Source organism: Rhea americana, unplaced genomic scaffold, assembly GCF_003343005.1.
Source record: "Rhea americana isolate MKP2758 unplaced genomic scaffold, rheAme1 scaffold_45, whole genome shotgun sequence".
In the NCBI taxonomy this organism is placed as follows: Eukaryota; Metazoa; Chordata; class Aves; order Rheiformes; family Rheidae; genus Rhea; species Rhea americana.
In genome coordinates this window covers 3,803,735-3,816,021 of record NW_028186590.1, presented here as the reverse complement: position 1 = coordinate 3,816,021, position 12,287 = coordinate 3,803,735, and the positions used below count along the sequence as shown (strand labels likewise).

The 12,287-nt window shown below is 36.2% G+C and overlaps 1 protein-coding gene across 4 annotated transcripts in view; it reads left to right on the top strand.

Annotated features, from left to right (window-relative positions):
* The window catches only part of COL12A1 (collagen type XII alpha 1 chain), a 104,658-nt gene that overhangs the window by 61,914 nt on the left and 30,457 nt on the right, over positions 1–12,287 (top strand). For all 4 annotated transcript variants that reach the window (XM_085316051.1, XM_085316052.1, XM_085316053.1 and 1 more), the window contains 12 exons: positions 495–641; positions 1,480–1,596; positions 2,099–2,245; positions 2,727–2,801; positions 3,295–3,434; positions 5,352–5,475; positions 5,692–5,835; positions 8,345–8,509; positions 9,387–9,425; positions 9,533–9,671; positions 10,859–11,001; positions 11,382–11,491. In XM_085316051.1, coding sequence (XP_085172177.1) covers positions 495–641; positions 1,480–1,596; positions 2,099–2,245; positions 2,727–2,801; positions 3,295–3,434; positions 5,352–5,475; positions 5,692–5,835; positions 8,345–8,509; positions 9,387–9,425; positions 9,533–9,671; positions 10,859–11,001; positions 11,382–11,491 — 1,490 coding nt within the window. The remainder of the gene's footprint in view (positions 1–494; positions 642–1,479; positions 1,597–2,098; positions 2,246–2,726; positions 2,802–3,294; positions 3,435–5,351; positions 5,476–5,691; positions 5,836–8,344; positions 8,510–9,386; positions 9,426–9,532; positions 9,672–10,858; positions 11,002–11,381; positions 11,492–12,287) is intronic.

The following is a 12,287-nucleotide window of genomic DNA, read 5'->3' as shown; positions in this document are numbered from 1 at the left end:
TAAGTCTTCTTATTACTAGTATTTCATAAGAAGTGCARTCTTCCAAATACAGTGTTTCATGCATTCAACTACAGAAAATAAATTGTATAGTTGAGATTTCATATGAGATAAAGTTCTGGACCAGACTTATTTTTCTTATCATTAATACCTCTCCTCCTTTTGAGGATATGGGCTGGTGTATGTGAGATGAGTGTTGGACAGGTATTACGGTATTAAGGTCCTTCAAAACTCTTGTTTTATGAGAGAATGAAACGCTAAGCATACTTTTCTAGAAATTGAGTTAAACGCAAATATTGCACAGTAGCTGGTGAAGCTATGTGTGTTCTGTTCACAATAGTGTTATATGCTAAAATTAGATGATTTAAGAAATGATTTTGTTTTGTTTTAGTAGACAAAATTAACAAAGATATGTTAAAGAAGGGTAATTTTCTAGGTCATCTAATCATGAGTCTGTTCCTCTSTCTGTCTTTTCCTAATGTTTCTCTTCATTCAAGGTTCAAATGAGCCAATGGAGGTCTTTGTTGGAGAAGTGACTTCTTATACCCTGCATAACTTGTCTCCCAGCACTACTTATGATGTGAATGTTTATGCCCAGTATGATTCTGGAATGAGCATACCTTTGACAGATCAAGGCACTACCTGTAAGTCAAAATAATTTTGTTCTAGTCATGCTAGATACGCATGCTGATCTGAGATAATATTGATTGAAGAGAGGGTTTTTAAGGCTGGTTGTCAGAAGGTCTGAATATTCCCTCATGGAAATTCTTATCACCTGTCCATGATGTAGGTATTAAAAAACTAAGCCTGGGTAATGTAAATATAGTTTTTAGTAATGTTTTGATGATATAAACTTTTCTAGTCTGCTTCCTAAAATTTTGCTTAGCTATGATTGGGGCCAATCTTGAATTGTGTCCAAGGTATTGCAGAATCTAACCATGCTGTGCAAGTTTAGGCTTTTTGCTGCCTCTAATCATATCTCGCAAGAACATTCAATGATTGAAACTTAACCTTTTCAGTAGGAAATTATTTTGTTGATGACCTCAGTAAATAAGCTTCTAAAAATTCTTGAATTTAAGTTGAATCAAACATCCAGACTTCTGTTGTCTCACTGCATTTTTTTCCATATTGCTGTAAATATAATGAAACAGATTCTGGTTGTCAGATGTCTCTTATTTTATAAGGAACTCCACTTACTTAGTGCAAAAACTCATAAAATGAGTTATTGAAATCATAAAATGGGTTATTACCTAATATGAAAAGGRTGTCAGTCTTTTGGTCATTGTTATGCCCTATAGATGCCTAGCTATTTACAGAAAATAAGGAGAATTGACTAGAACTGCTTTTTGCATCTGTTAATATTTTTAAAAAATCAAGTTCTGGACCAGCACTGCTAATATAATTTTAATTTTGACCTTATTCATTTAACATCCATTACATACTATTCCCCAGAGAGTAATTTATCTCTTTCTCCATTKACAGTGTATTTGAATGTCACTGATCTAACAAGTTACAAAGTGGGTTGGGATACTTTCTGTATCCGATGGTCAGCTCACCGATCAGCAACTTCCTATAGACTAAAGCTAAATCCAGCTGATGGTAAGTATATTTTAGTTTTTTTTTTTTTTTTTTTTTTTTTTTTTTATGGTTTTTATGGGAACATACCTGTTTTATTTCAATGGCAGCACCCTGAATTTAGTATGGTGGCAAGACTCTACCAGAAGTCACGCTGTATGTAGTTGAGCTTTAAAGCTCTGAACACAGTCTGTTTTTCTAGAGTGGTGAAAAAGCTGCAAGAAGGAGTTCATGCTGCTTATTGTGAAATTTAGTTTCATTAATAGGTATCTGCTACTTACAAGGGTTCTGAATTTAAATTAGTTGCTCTCCAGTCTGCTCCTGGGCGCAGAGTCCTCACAGCAAAATCTTGGTTCTGAAAGGCTTTTAAAGACTCTTTTTCTAAGGTCTGCTTTTTAAAGACTGCTGTCCAATCTRTTCCAGCCTCCTTCTCAGAGAGCTCTAATTTCTGCACTTATTTGCACACATATTAAAAGGGAAATACTGGCTTTTACCACTTTTTTTCAATTGGGCTTTATTTTAACAGGATCCAGAGGACAAGAAATCACAGTACGTGGATCAGAAACGAGCCACTGTTTTACTGGCTTATCGCCAGACACGGAATACAATGCTACCGTCTTCGTTCAGACCCCTAACCTTGAGGGACCTCCAGTCTCTCTGAGGGAACATACAGGTATATAACCACCACTGCGAACCTTAAGTTTTTGCTGCAGAACGTGTCTTATTTTGACGGTAGAACCTGTCTTGTTTTGAAATGCCTTTCAGTACTCTTAAGTAATCTTTTCTCTTTTTCTGATTGTAATGTCAGCCGGAGTTTGTGAGGGAAAGAGATAAGTTCTTACACTCTTCAACCCAAGTATTTCCTTGCATTTAGATGAAAAACTGGAAAGCAGTTTCAGAGTGGGATGTTACTCAGCTTACTCAGCTTATGTAAAGTTGTTCCTCTGTTACAATGAAATCATGTACCTTTGTGATAAGAGCAGTTATAATCTCATTACTTTTGTAACATAGGAAAATTTTCTCTGCTAATTGTATGTTGTATGGGTTAGTGAGAAAGGGTTTGATTCTTTCCGCAGTAATACAGAACATAATCTAGAGGTTTTCCTTGAATTAAAGAATTTATACTGAGTCAAAAAATTATTATTTTCTTTCAGTCCTCAAACCTACAGAGGCACCAACTCTGCCGCCTACACCTCCTCCACCTCCTACAATCCCTCCAGCTCGGGATGGTATGTTTATCTGGAGATTTATTCAGTATTTTTACATAGTTGCTGCATTACTTCAGGGTTTAATTCTGTTTTTCACAAGTTGAAATAGATTTAAAACTAGAACAACCTTGTAGGTAATGAAATTTGAGACCAATTTCCTAATGCCATCTATTTGCTGTGGAGTTTTCATGGTTAGGATAGCAAGGYGCATACATTTGGGGGAAAATCGTGATGTTTATAGCTTCGACACAAATTTGTGAGCCTTGCCATCAGAAGACAGATTTGATGTCTGTTGCTCAGAAAGAAATGGCCTTTAAAACACTTGTCTTTGCTTCTTAAGCAAATTTTCTTTGAAAATTTGTAATATATGTGTTTGTGTTGGTATAGGCCACCTTCCAGGTTTACTGCATGATAATAGAAGTTTACTGAATATTTGTCAGTCTTGAATTTGCAGTTTTAAAGACAATCCTCTTTATTCCACAGGACTATGAATGATATATTCTTTATCTTTCAGTATGTAGAGGTGCCAAAGCAGACATAGTGTTCCTGACTGATGCTTCCTGGAGTATTGGTGATGACAACTTCAACAAAGTAGTGAAATTTGTTTTTAATACAGTAGGAGCCTTTGACTTGATTAATCCTGCTGGAATCCAGGTGGGTTTGTTATTCTTCTTGAGTGCATTTTGAAGAGGAACTAAAGATGAAGCTGAATTATTGAAGTCATATCTGATTTTTTCCTTTCCTTTGCTGTCTTTTTTGTGTTGGATTGTTGTACAATGCATGCATATGTGTGTGTGCATGTATAAGTATATGTGAAATATATGGGATGCAAAGAGAACCCAGTGTGTCCTGAGAAGTTACTGTTCTGAAAGACAGAAGTTGAAGGAGACAGTGGGAATCCTAATAGGGAGAGAACTGGGCTGACATATGGTTAGCTTCATGTTTTTGTTTCTTTGTGTAAAACATTAACAGCTGGCAGTCTGCCAAGTCGTTATAAATTAGTTTTCTTCTGTGTCATATCAGAAATCTGTTTTGAAGACAGTGTGAGTTTTTAGTTGGGATTATATTTTTCTCAATTCAAGAAGAGAGTCTTGTGTGTGGAAGGAATTCAGCTGGCTTGACATTAGCCTAATCTGATCTAGCTGCCTAGAATCCCACTGCAGTGGGCAGGTAGAACCTCTTTGGGATAGGCACTTCCAGAGGTCCGTTCATCCCATATTAAAGAGAGCTAAAATGAGTCCACTCCACGATGGGCCTTGTGAAGATATGGGGAAAATTTATTCCTCTGAATAAATCGTTTAAAAAAACCCACAGTAATAGCTAATGAAGACTAGAATTTCAAGATTTCTGGACCAGTCATAGCTCTGACAGAGCCCTTTACTGGGAGGCTTCTTACTGTAAGCCTTCCACCATCACCATTTTCTTCTGCTTATGGGAAGCTGGATGAGAGCACTGCCTAGGGTCTCATAAATACCTGCCTTTCACTACATAAAGTGAATAATGTGAGACATGAGACAGTTCCTTAAAAAATATTTCTGGAGCATTGCAGTGACCTGCAGGTGCAAGACAACTTCCTTGGTTAGAAGGCAGAAGGGGATCTTTGTGGAAGAGTGTTTTTTCTAGTAACTATAGAAGCTATTTGCATTGCTCATGAACTATCTCTCATTTTCTAGGCATATCTTCAGACCTTTGCTTCCCCATCATTAACTCTTTAGATATATTTTTAAGAAAAAGGGCCCTCTCATACCCTACTTTGTCTTAGACATTCTTTGTTCTTTCTAGCTCTAATATACAGTGGGTAGGTTTCCCTTCCATTTGTTTGTTTGTTTTTACTGTTTTTTCCCTGCAAATATAGATGGTAGAGAAGAGTAACTGCTAACATTTAGAAAAATGTTTAGGTCACATGCCTCTTGAGTTAGCTGTGACATTCTTGATTCTTCATCTTAGATATTAATAATTAAAAATGGGAAATTTACTTCAGTAAATGTGAATATATACATACAGAGAAATATCTATTCAGAATCAAATGAGTATGGTGCTGTAATATTGTAATCGAATCAGAATATGTGAAAGAAGCGACATTAAATGTGTGTATTGTATTTGAATTTAAAGATGATTTCAGAATAAACATTCAGTGGTTGTTTTCCAATACTTAAAGTTTACAATTTCTGTACGTATCCAGATTCATTGATGTTGAGTCATATAAATTTTTAAGTTCTTGTTCATTTCTTAAAAAAACTGGAAAAGTTTTTGTAGACACTGTACTCCAGCTCTGGAGCAGAGAATAGGTACTATATATTTCATTGTAATAATAGCAGACAATTAATTGTACCTATTTAAGTCTTTATCATATTTTATCCACTAACGAGAGAGAATGAAAAAAGTATTGTATGTACAAAGTTGTGAGAGTATCTATGTATATAAATATGTATGTGTGTGCATATACATAGATATATATGAAAAGTTTAATTATTTAATGCTTACTAATATTCTGTAATACATATTTCACTAGGAAAAGTTTCTCTAAACACAGAGGTATGAGACTGAACAATGTGATACTTTCTGTTTCAGGTTTCGTTTGTGCAGTACAGTGATGAGGCAAAATCTGAATTTAAACTGAATACGTTTGATGATAAAGCCCAGGCCCTTGGAGCTCTTCAAAATATTCAGTATAGAGGTGGAAATACACGGACAGGTAACTCTGAGCTATAATTATTATTGTAGTTATATTACTTTAGAATAAATTGATTTTGGAAACTGTTTCATTATCCTAGTGTTGTGTGGCAGAAGGTTGAAGGTTTTTATGTCCTTCTGTTTTAGTTTTGTGACGGTCACTCTTTGAAGGTAAAGTAATGGATTTATATTCTCGTGGATAACATGGCTGACTCCTTATTCATTGCGCACTTTGCAGGCAAAGCCCTCACGTTTATCAAAGAAAAGGTCCTGACTTGGGAGAGCGGCATGAGGCGAGGCGTTCCCAAGGTACTTGTTGTTGTCACAGATGGTCGATCGCAGGACGAGGTGAGGAAAGCAGCCACCATCATACAGCACTCTGGTAAGCCATTCACAGTACCTAGCTGTTTCATTTCCTGAAGTGTTAAGCAGTACAGTTTATAAATGGTGTTTCAATTATCTGTAAATTATTTATTCATCATTTGTGGACTCAGAAAAGTGTATTTGGAATGGCTCAAAACTATATTAAGAATTTAGATTCCCTGGGCTAGACTTGCTTCTTCTTTCTCTGTCTTCTCTGGGGGTAGATCTGGCTTCCAAAGGCTTTCAAGGAATTCCTCATGTATATATCATTTAGTAGACCTGACTTTCAGTCACTTCTTATGCCTCCTTGCTATGTGGACCCCAGGACCGTTATGAAGTGCACTTCATTCTGGTGCTCTTGAGGTACCGGCTTTGACTTTTTTGAGTTTTAAGCTRTAGCTGGCATAAGCTGGAGGAGCTGCAGTTAAAGGAACTGCTATTGCTGTAGCTGCGTCTGATTTAACTTCTTGGTTGTCTTCCAAGCCAAAAAACCTTCCTTGCACTCTCTCCTTTGGTTTCCTGGATGTAGCTTATACGTAACTGATGACCCATTCCTTCTCCTAACATCACTAYTCTCTGCTGAGATCACCCAGCAGTTCTGCATTTTAGTATATGAACCACCTGAACTTCATTTCCCTGAGTAAGAAGATGATGTACTTCCTTAAAGAAATCACAGACTTGTAGGGCTTAGAACAGACCACGAGTGATCATCGTGTTCATCTCTGATCTGAGGGAATCAACTCTATCTAGATTACTTCTAAAAACATTTAGCTAAGCTATTCATTAAAACATCTACAGTCTCCCTGGATAACCTTCTGCAAGGCTTAACTACATTTACCATTGAAAAGCTTTTCTTCACTTCCCACTTACATGTTTCTTGAAGCTAATGAAACTGCTTTCTTCCTTTCATGTCCATAGTTAATCAGGAAAGCAATCGATCACTACCCACTTTGTAACAGACTTCCATATTTGAAGCCTGTTGTCATTTCCTGTCTCTGTCTTCCCTTTCTCTAGACTAAACAAACCTATTTCCTTCAACCTTCTCTGCTGATCATGTTTTCCAAACTTCTTATCATTTTTGCTATCCTCTCTACTGACTTCAGTTTCTTTGCATCTTAAAAATAGTGCCGAAGACTGAATGTAGTATTTCAGCCAAGGTCTGACCAATATTGGCCACAGAGGAGTAATTATCTCCCATCTCTTACATATGTCTGTTAATATACCCTGGAATGACATTTGCCTTTTTTGGAACAGCATCCGTTATTCATTCGTAGTCAGTTTGTCATCAAGAACAGCTTTAATTTTTTTTTTCTGATGTATTGTTGGCTAACTAGTTTTTCCACATTTTATATGCAAATATTTGATTTTTCTTCAGGCTAACAGTTGTATTTAGACAATCTTACCTTTGTTATCTTTCCATCTGTGGATGGGATATTGTGTAATTACTGCTGTGACAGCAGTTTATGAAGATATGCTTGTTTTAGCTTTGACTTAGCTTGTCTGTTAGCAGTTTCTTGTTACTGAAATTCTGTGGGAGATTTTGCTACTTAGTGTTGAATTGTACAGTGACATTTTTTTCCTTCTCTGTTTTGTGGTAAGGCAAAGAGAGGACAAATTATCAAGTGGAGGATTAGATAGGAGAAGGGAAAGAAAGAAATGAGTCAGAGAGAGAATTTTGTAAAGTCTAGAAGATAACAGGAAGCTAAAACTTGTCATAGAAGGCAATTAGAGGCTGTTATGAAGATTTGARAAGGAAAACAAAGGAGCAGGCTATACCTTTACTCCTGGTGTTTTATGATTAAATTCTAGGAGCTGCATTATTCTCATTTAACTTTAGACATTTTAACTACTAAATGTCYGGTCTGAGCTGGTCATCTAGGGTCCTTCTGTGGTCTTTGAAGAGAGCAACAAATAGGTATCTACAGAACACAGCTTCTCCTATCTTGAAGTAAACATCTTAAGRAAGTGAGATGAACTGCATTCTGAATCTGTCTCTGTCTGTTGAGTATAGAGGAAGCCTAGACAGTTAGCTTAGACCTCAAGTTTACTTGGAGAGTAAAAATTGGTGACATAAATCCCACCCTAAGAACAAGAGGAGGAAACAGAGAAACATGAAAAATAGGAGGTGGCAAGAGTTAAAAGATCAGATAACTGTAGATAGTGTGCACAGAGAATTTGGACATAGAACAGATTTGAGATACTGCAGAATGGAGAAGATTGTGCATTTTGTGTGAAAGAATGAAGGAACTATGGAGCCAGGCTTGTGAGCTTAGATAATGCCCAACAGTAGTCAATGAAAGAAGGAGGATAAAGTTTGGAAAGAAAGATGCAAAAAATCAGTTTAATCCCTCTAGAACTTTGATAAAGTGAAACGATGTCCAGAATATATGCTTATAAAGAAGGTCAGATACAAGACTTGGTAGAATTTGAAAAGAAAAGTCAATGACAGAGATAGTTTGTGAAATATTGATTTGGAAAATGGTAATGTGCATTAACTACATTTTGCATTAAAAGTGTTACTTTTACAGGTTTCAGTGTCTTTGTGGTTGGTGTGGCTGATGTGGATTACAATGAGCTGGCCAAGATTGCTAGCAAGCCCAGTGAGCGTCATGTATTTATTGTTGATGACTTTGATGCCTTTGAAAAGATTCAAGATAACCTCCTCACCTTTGTGTGTGAGACAGCTACCTCAAGTGAGTAACAGACTGTTTTACATTCTCCCCAAATTAGTGCATTTGCTTACGTATTGCTGGTGTTGTCATCTCATTTACAGTACTTTAAAAGAAGTGTTTGTATAGAAAAATTAAGTTGCGTTATAATTACACATGGTTTGAGAGAGGAAGTTGTTATTTTTAATTTGTTGTTATATTTTATGTAATCTTGTCTCACATTTCAAGATACTGGTGTATCAAAAAGAGAGTAACAGTCACTAAGAACTGCTCTTCAAGAGGATGCAGAATAATGCCTAATATGTACTGTGGGACATGACGGGTCTCTTCCTTACCGCTGGTCTGGACTGCTATAGGGGAGCAGCTGAASTGTGTGATGTTATTTTAAAATTGTCTAAATTAAAATCCAGTTGTTTACTCATGTGAAATCCTTCTATGGCAAAAATGAAAAATTCTCAGGCTTGTCATGTGCAACTATGTACTCCCTTACTGCCTCATCCTCAGGCTGCGGAGGAGCCCTATAAATCTGCAATTTTTCCTTCTGAATCTGACAGCTAATATGCAGCCTGACTCATGCATTAAATATCTATGGAAAGATTGTGTCATTGTGTGCATTTCTTCTTATGAATTGGACTCTTAAAATATTCTTGGGGTTCATTTATTATTCCATAAAATTTGTCATGGTAGAAATATCCTACTGGATATATCCTCACTGGAAGCAGTGAGTAAAGATTTTAACAGTTCATCTACTGCAGAACAGAAGACAGAATGACAAATGTAGTAAAAGCTGGCTGATAATTAATAAGATTGGAGCTTTTCTAATAATAAAACTTTTGGAAGTATGTACATGTTCATATCATGTTAGATTTTATTAATTTACATGTTGTTTCCTTTCTTTTAGCTTGTCCTCTTATTTACTTGGAGGGATACACTTCACCTGGTAAGGAGCTGTCTATAATATTTTGACATAGGTTCATTTGTGTCATTTCCCACAGTTACACTACAATGTTGTTTTCTTTTTTTTTCCTTTCCGCTTCTGATTTAAAGGCTTCAAGATGCTGGAATCATATAACCTAACAGAGAAGCATTTTGCTTCTGTACAAGGTGTATCACTGGAAACAGGCTCTTTCCCGAGCTACGTAGCGTATAGACTCCACAAAAATGCTTTTGTCAGCCAGCCAGTACGGTAAGTTGTCTGATTAAACAGTTTTCCTGGAAGACTCATACTTAGGACAATGTAAAATATTCTCAGGTGGAGAAGCATTAATAGAGTTTATAAATGATAGCATTAGTGTCSTACAGAAGGTGCAGTTATTTGGTGTTCTTTTTATTGAATTCCAAGAAATATACTCCAAAGAACATCTGTGGTTGTTCTCATTAAATGCTAGTTTCTTTCTTCCTTTGTGATCTGCTCATTATTATTCTTTTTTTAAGTTGCTTATTATTCTTTGTTTAAGACTATGCTTCTTAACCATTCCAAATCAWTCAAGTTAGGTATAATGAGCGTAATCCACAGTTTGGCCTGAGGCAGTTGAACAGCAGCCTCTTTTATATTAAAGACTTCACATTACCAGAGGGAAATGGTTTCAATTTGGAGGGATAGGTACTACTTTTTTCAGAGGCATCCTACTGCAGCAGGCAGCACACTGATGTCATCGACATGGGGTGATTTCTCCTCTAATTGAGTTACCGTATTTGGCAAATGGAGTGGAGTTTTCAAGGGCCCGTAACCCTAGAGCTTGGGTATGGAGGGTAACACGCAGCCATTCTTTTCAACTATCACATACACACAAAAGAAAAGCAGAGTTAGTCTGAGTAAGAGGAATCTAGTGGCAAAGGGAAAACAGTATTTCCCTCGTTGTTTTTTTTTTTTTTACATCTCTCCCCATCTTCTTCAGTATGTTTTAGAAAAGTCATTCTAAGTCAAAAGAGAGGCCTAAAGYGTAGTCAAAGGCAGTGTTTTCTGTTGCCTGGCTGTCTGAAATGGGCCAGGTGAAAGACTAATAATGCTATGGTCTTTCTTTTCTCTATACAATCATTTCAAGAAATGTAAAATATATGTAGTTTATGCTGAATCTTGCCACCAGAACACATCTTCAAGACCTCTTGGTCACATTGGCTGTCTCTATAACTGTAAACATAACCATGGACTCAAAGATAGGCTGTGAGTTCATCTTAACAAATCACAAAATGATTTTTAYCACATCGTTCTTTTCTGTTTCATGGGATAGTTATAATGGTCAGTTCTGTTAAACACTGTGATTCTCTATTATTCTTATGCTTTTTCTTTGAAAAAGAGGAAATGACAATGATCTTGTTTATTTTTCGCATGTGTTTTTGATGTGCAAAAATGTCCTCATATTCTCTTAACAGGGAGATTCACCCAGAGGGATTGCCACAGGCTTACACTATCATTATGTTATTCCGCCTTCTGCCGGAATCACCCAATGAGCCTTTTGCAATTTGGCAGATTACAGACAGAGATTACAAACCACAAGTTGGAGTGGTGCTTGATCGTAAGGATGATTATACTTATTGAACAAAGAATTTATACTTTATAAAGTTACTTTTCATGCATTCTTTCCAAATCTTTCCAAAGCCAAAGCCTTTTTACATGGCAAAGGGATTATATGTTTTTTATTTTACAAGATATTTTTTACTTTGTACTTCAATTAATTATTCAGCTAAGAGTAATTCAACTAAGCTACATTTTGACTTTGTTATTACCTCTAAAACCAGAGGAATGTACATCTACGCAGTTACAGTCCTGTAAAATTATCTATAATCCATGTTTACGCAACTGAGTGGTGCACTGTATTTTATCCATGAGTGTATGTTAGGATAGCAATTTTGGTAGTACATCTAAAATGAAATGTATTATCTTCATTTGTTGCAGCTGCCAGCAAAGTGTTGTCATTCTTTAACAAGGATACAAGGGGAGAGGTTCAAACTGTAACTTTTGATAACGATGAAATAAAGAAAATCTTTTATGGAAGCTTCCACAAGGTAAAGGATTGAATTTATGAATGTTATTTTGTGAAGTGCTATTCTTTGAAACGAGACAAGCAAGCAGAAACCAGAGTCAGTTGTATCTACTCTTTGTAAATTGATGTAGGGACTTACAGATTACATAAAAACAAGATCTCTGAAGTTGTAGCTCTTTTTTGTTTGTTGAGTTAAAGGCCTAGTCTAAACCCTACAGAGAGATGATTTTGCCAAGTCTGTGTAAGTGGAGACGTATATCTGAACAAGATTTTATAGTCTGATTCCTGGCATATAAAAAAGAATAAAAGATAAACCTGAAAAGGGAAAAAGGAAGCTATGATGAGGAAAGATTGGAGGGGCGTGCAGTGATTTGGAATCAATCAGAGAAGAGGAAGATAAGGCCATAGAGAGTAGGCAGTTATGTGAATGTAGATGAAGGCAAGAAGACAAGTTTGGAAGACAAATAGCGTATTGAATAAGATTTATATATTTAACAAGCATATATTGTTATATATTGTACATGTGCATGCATAGCTTTAGAATCATGGATCTAAAATATTCCAAAACATTTAGCAGAAAATATTCTGTTAACTGAGGAAGCAACAGTAATGAGAAAGAGCACATAATGGATCATGTAATCTGTTTGCATGTATATTTCTGGATAGATGAGGGTAGAGCGGTGGATGATATCTACCTTGACTTTAGTAAGGCTTTTGACACTGTCTCCCATAACATGCTCATAGGCAAGCTCATGAAGTGCAGCTTAGATGAGTAGACAGTGAGGTGGATTGAGAGCTGTCTGAAAGGCAGAGCTCAG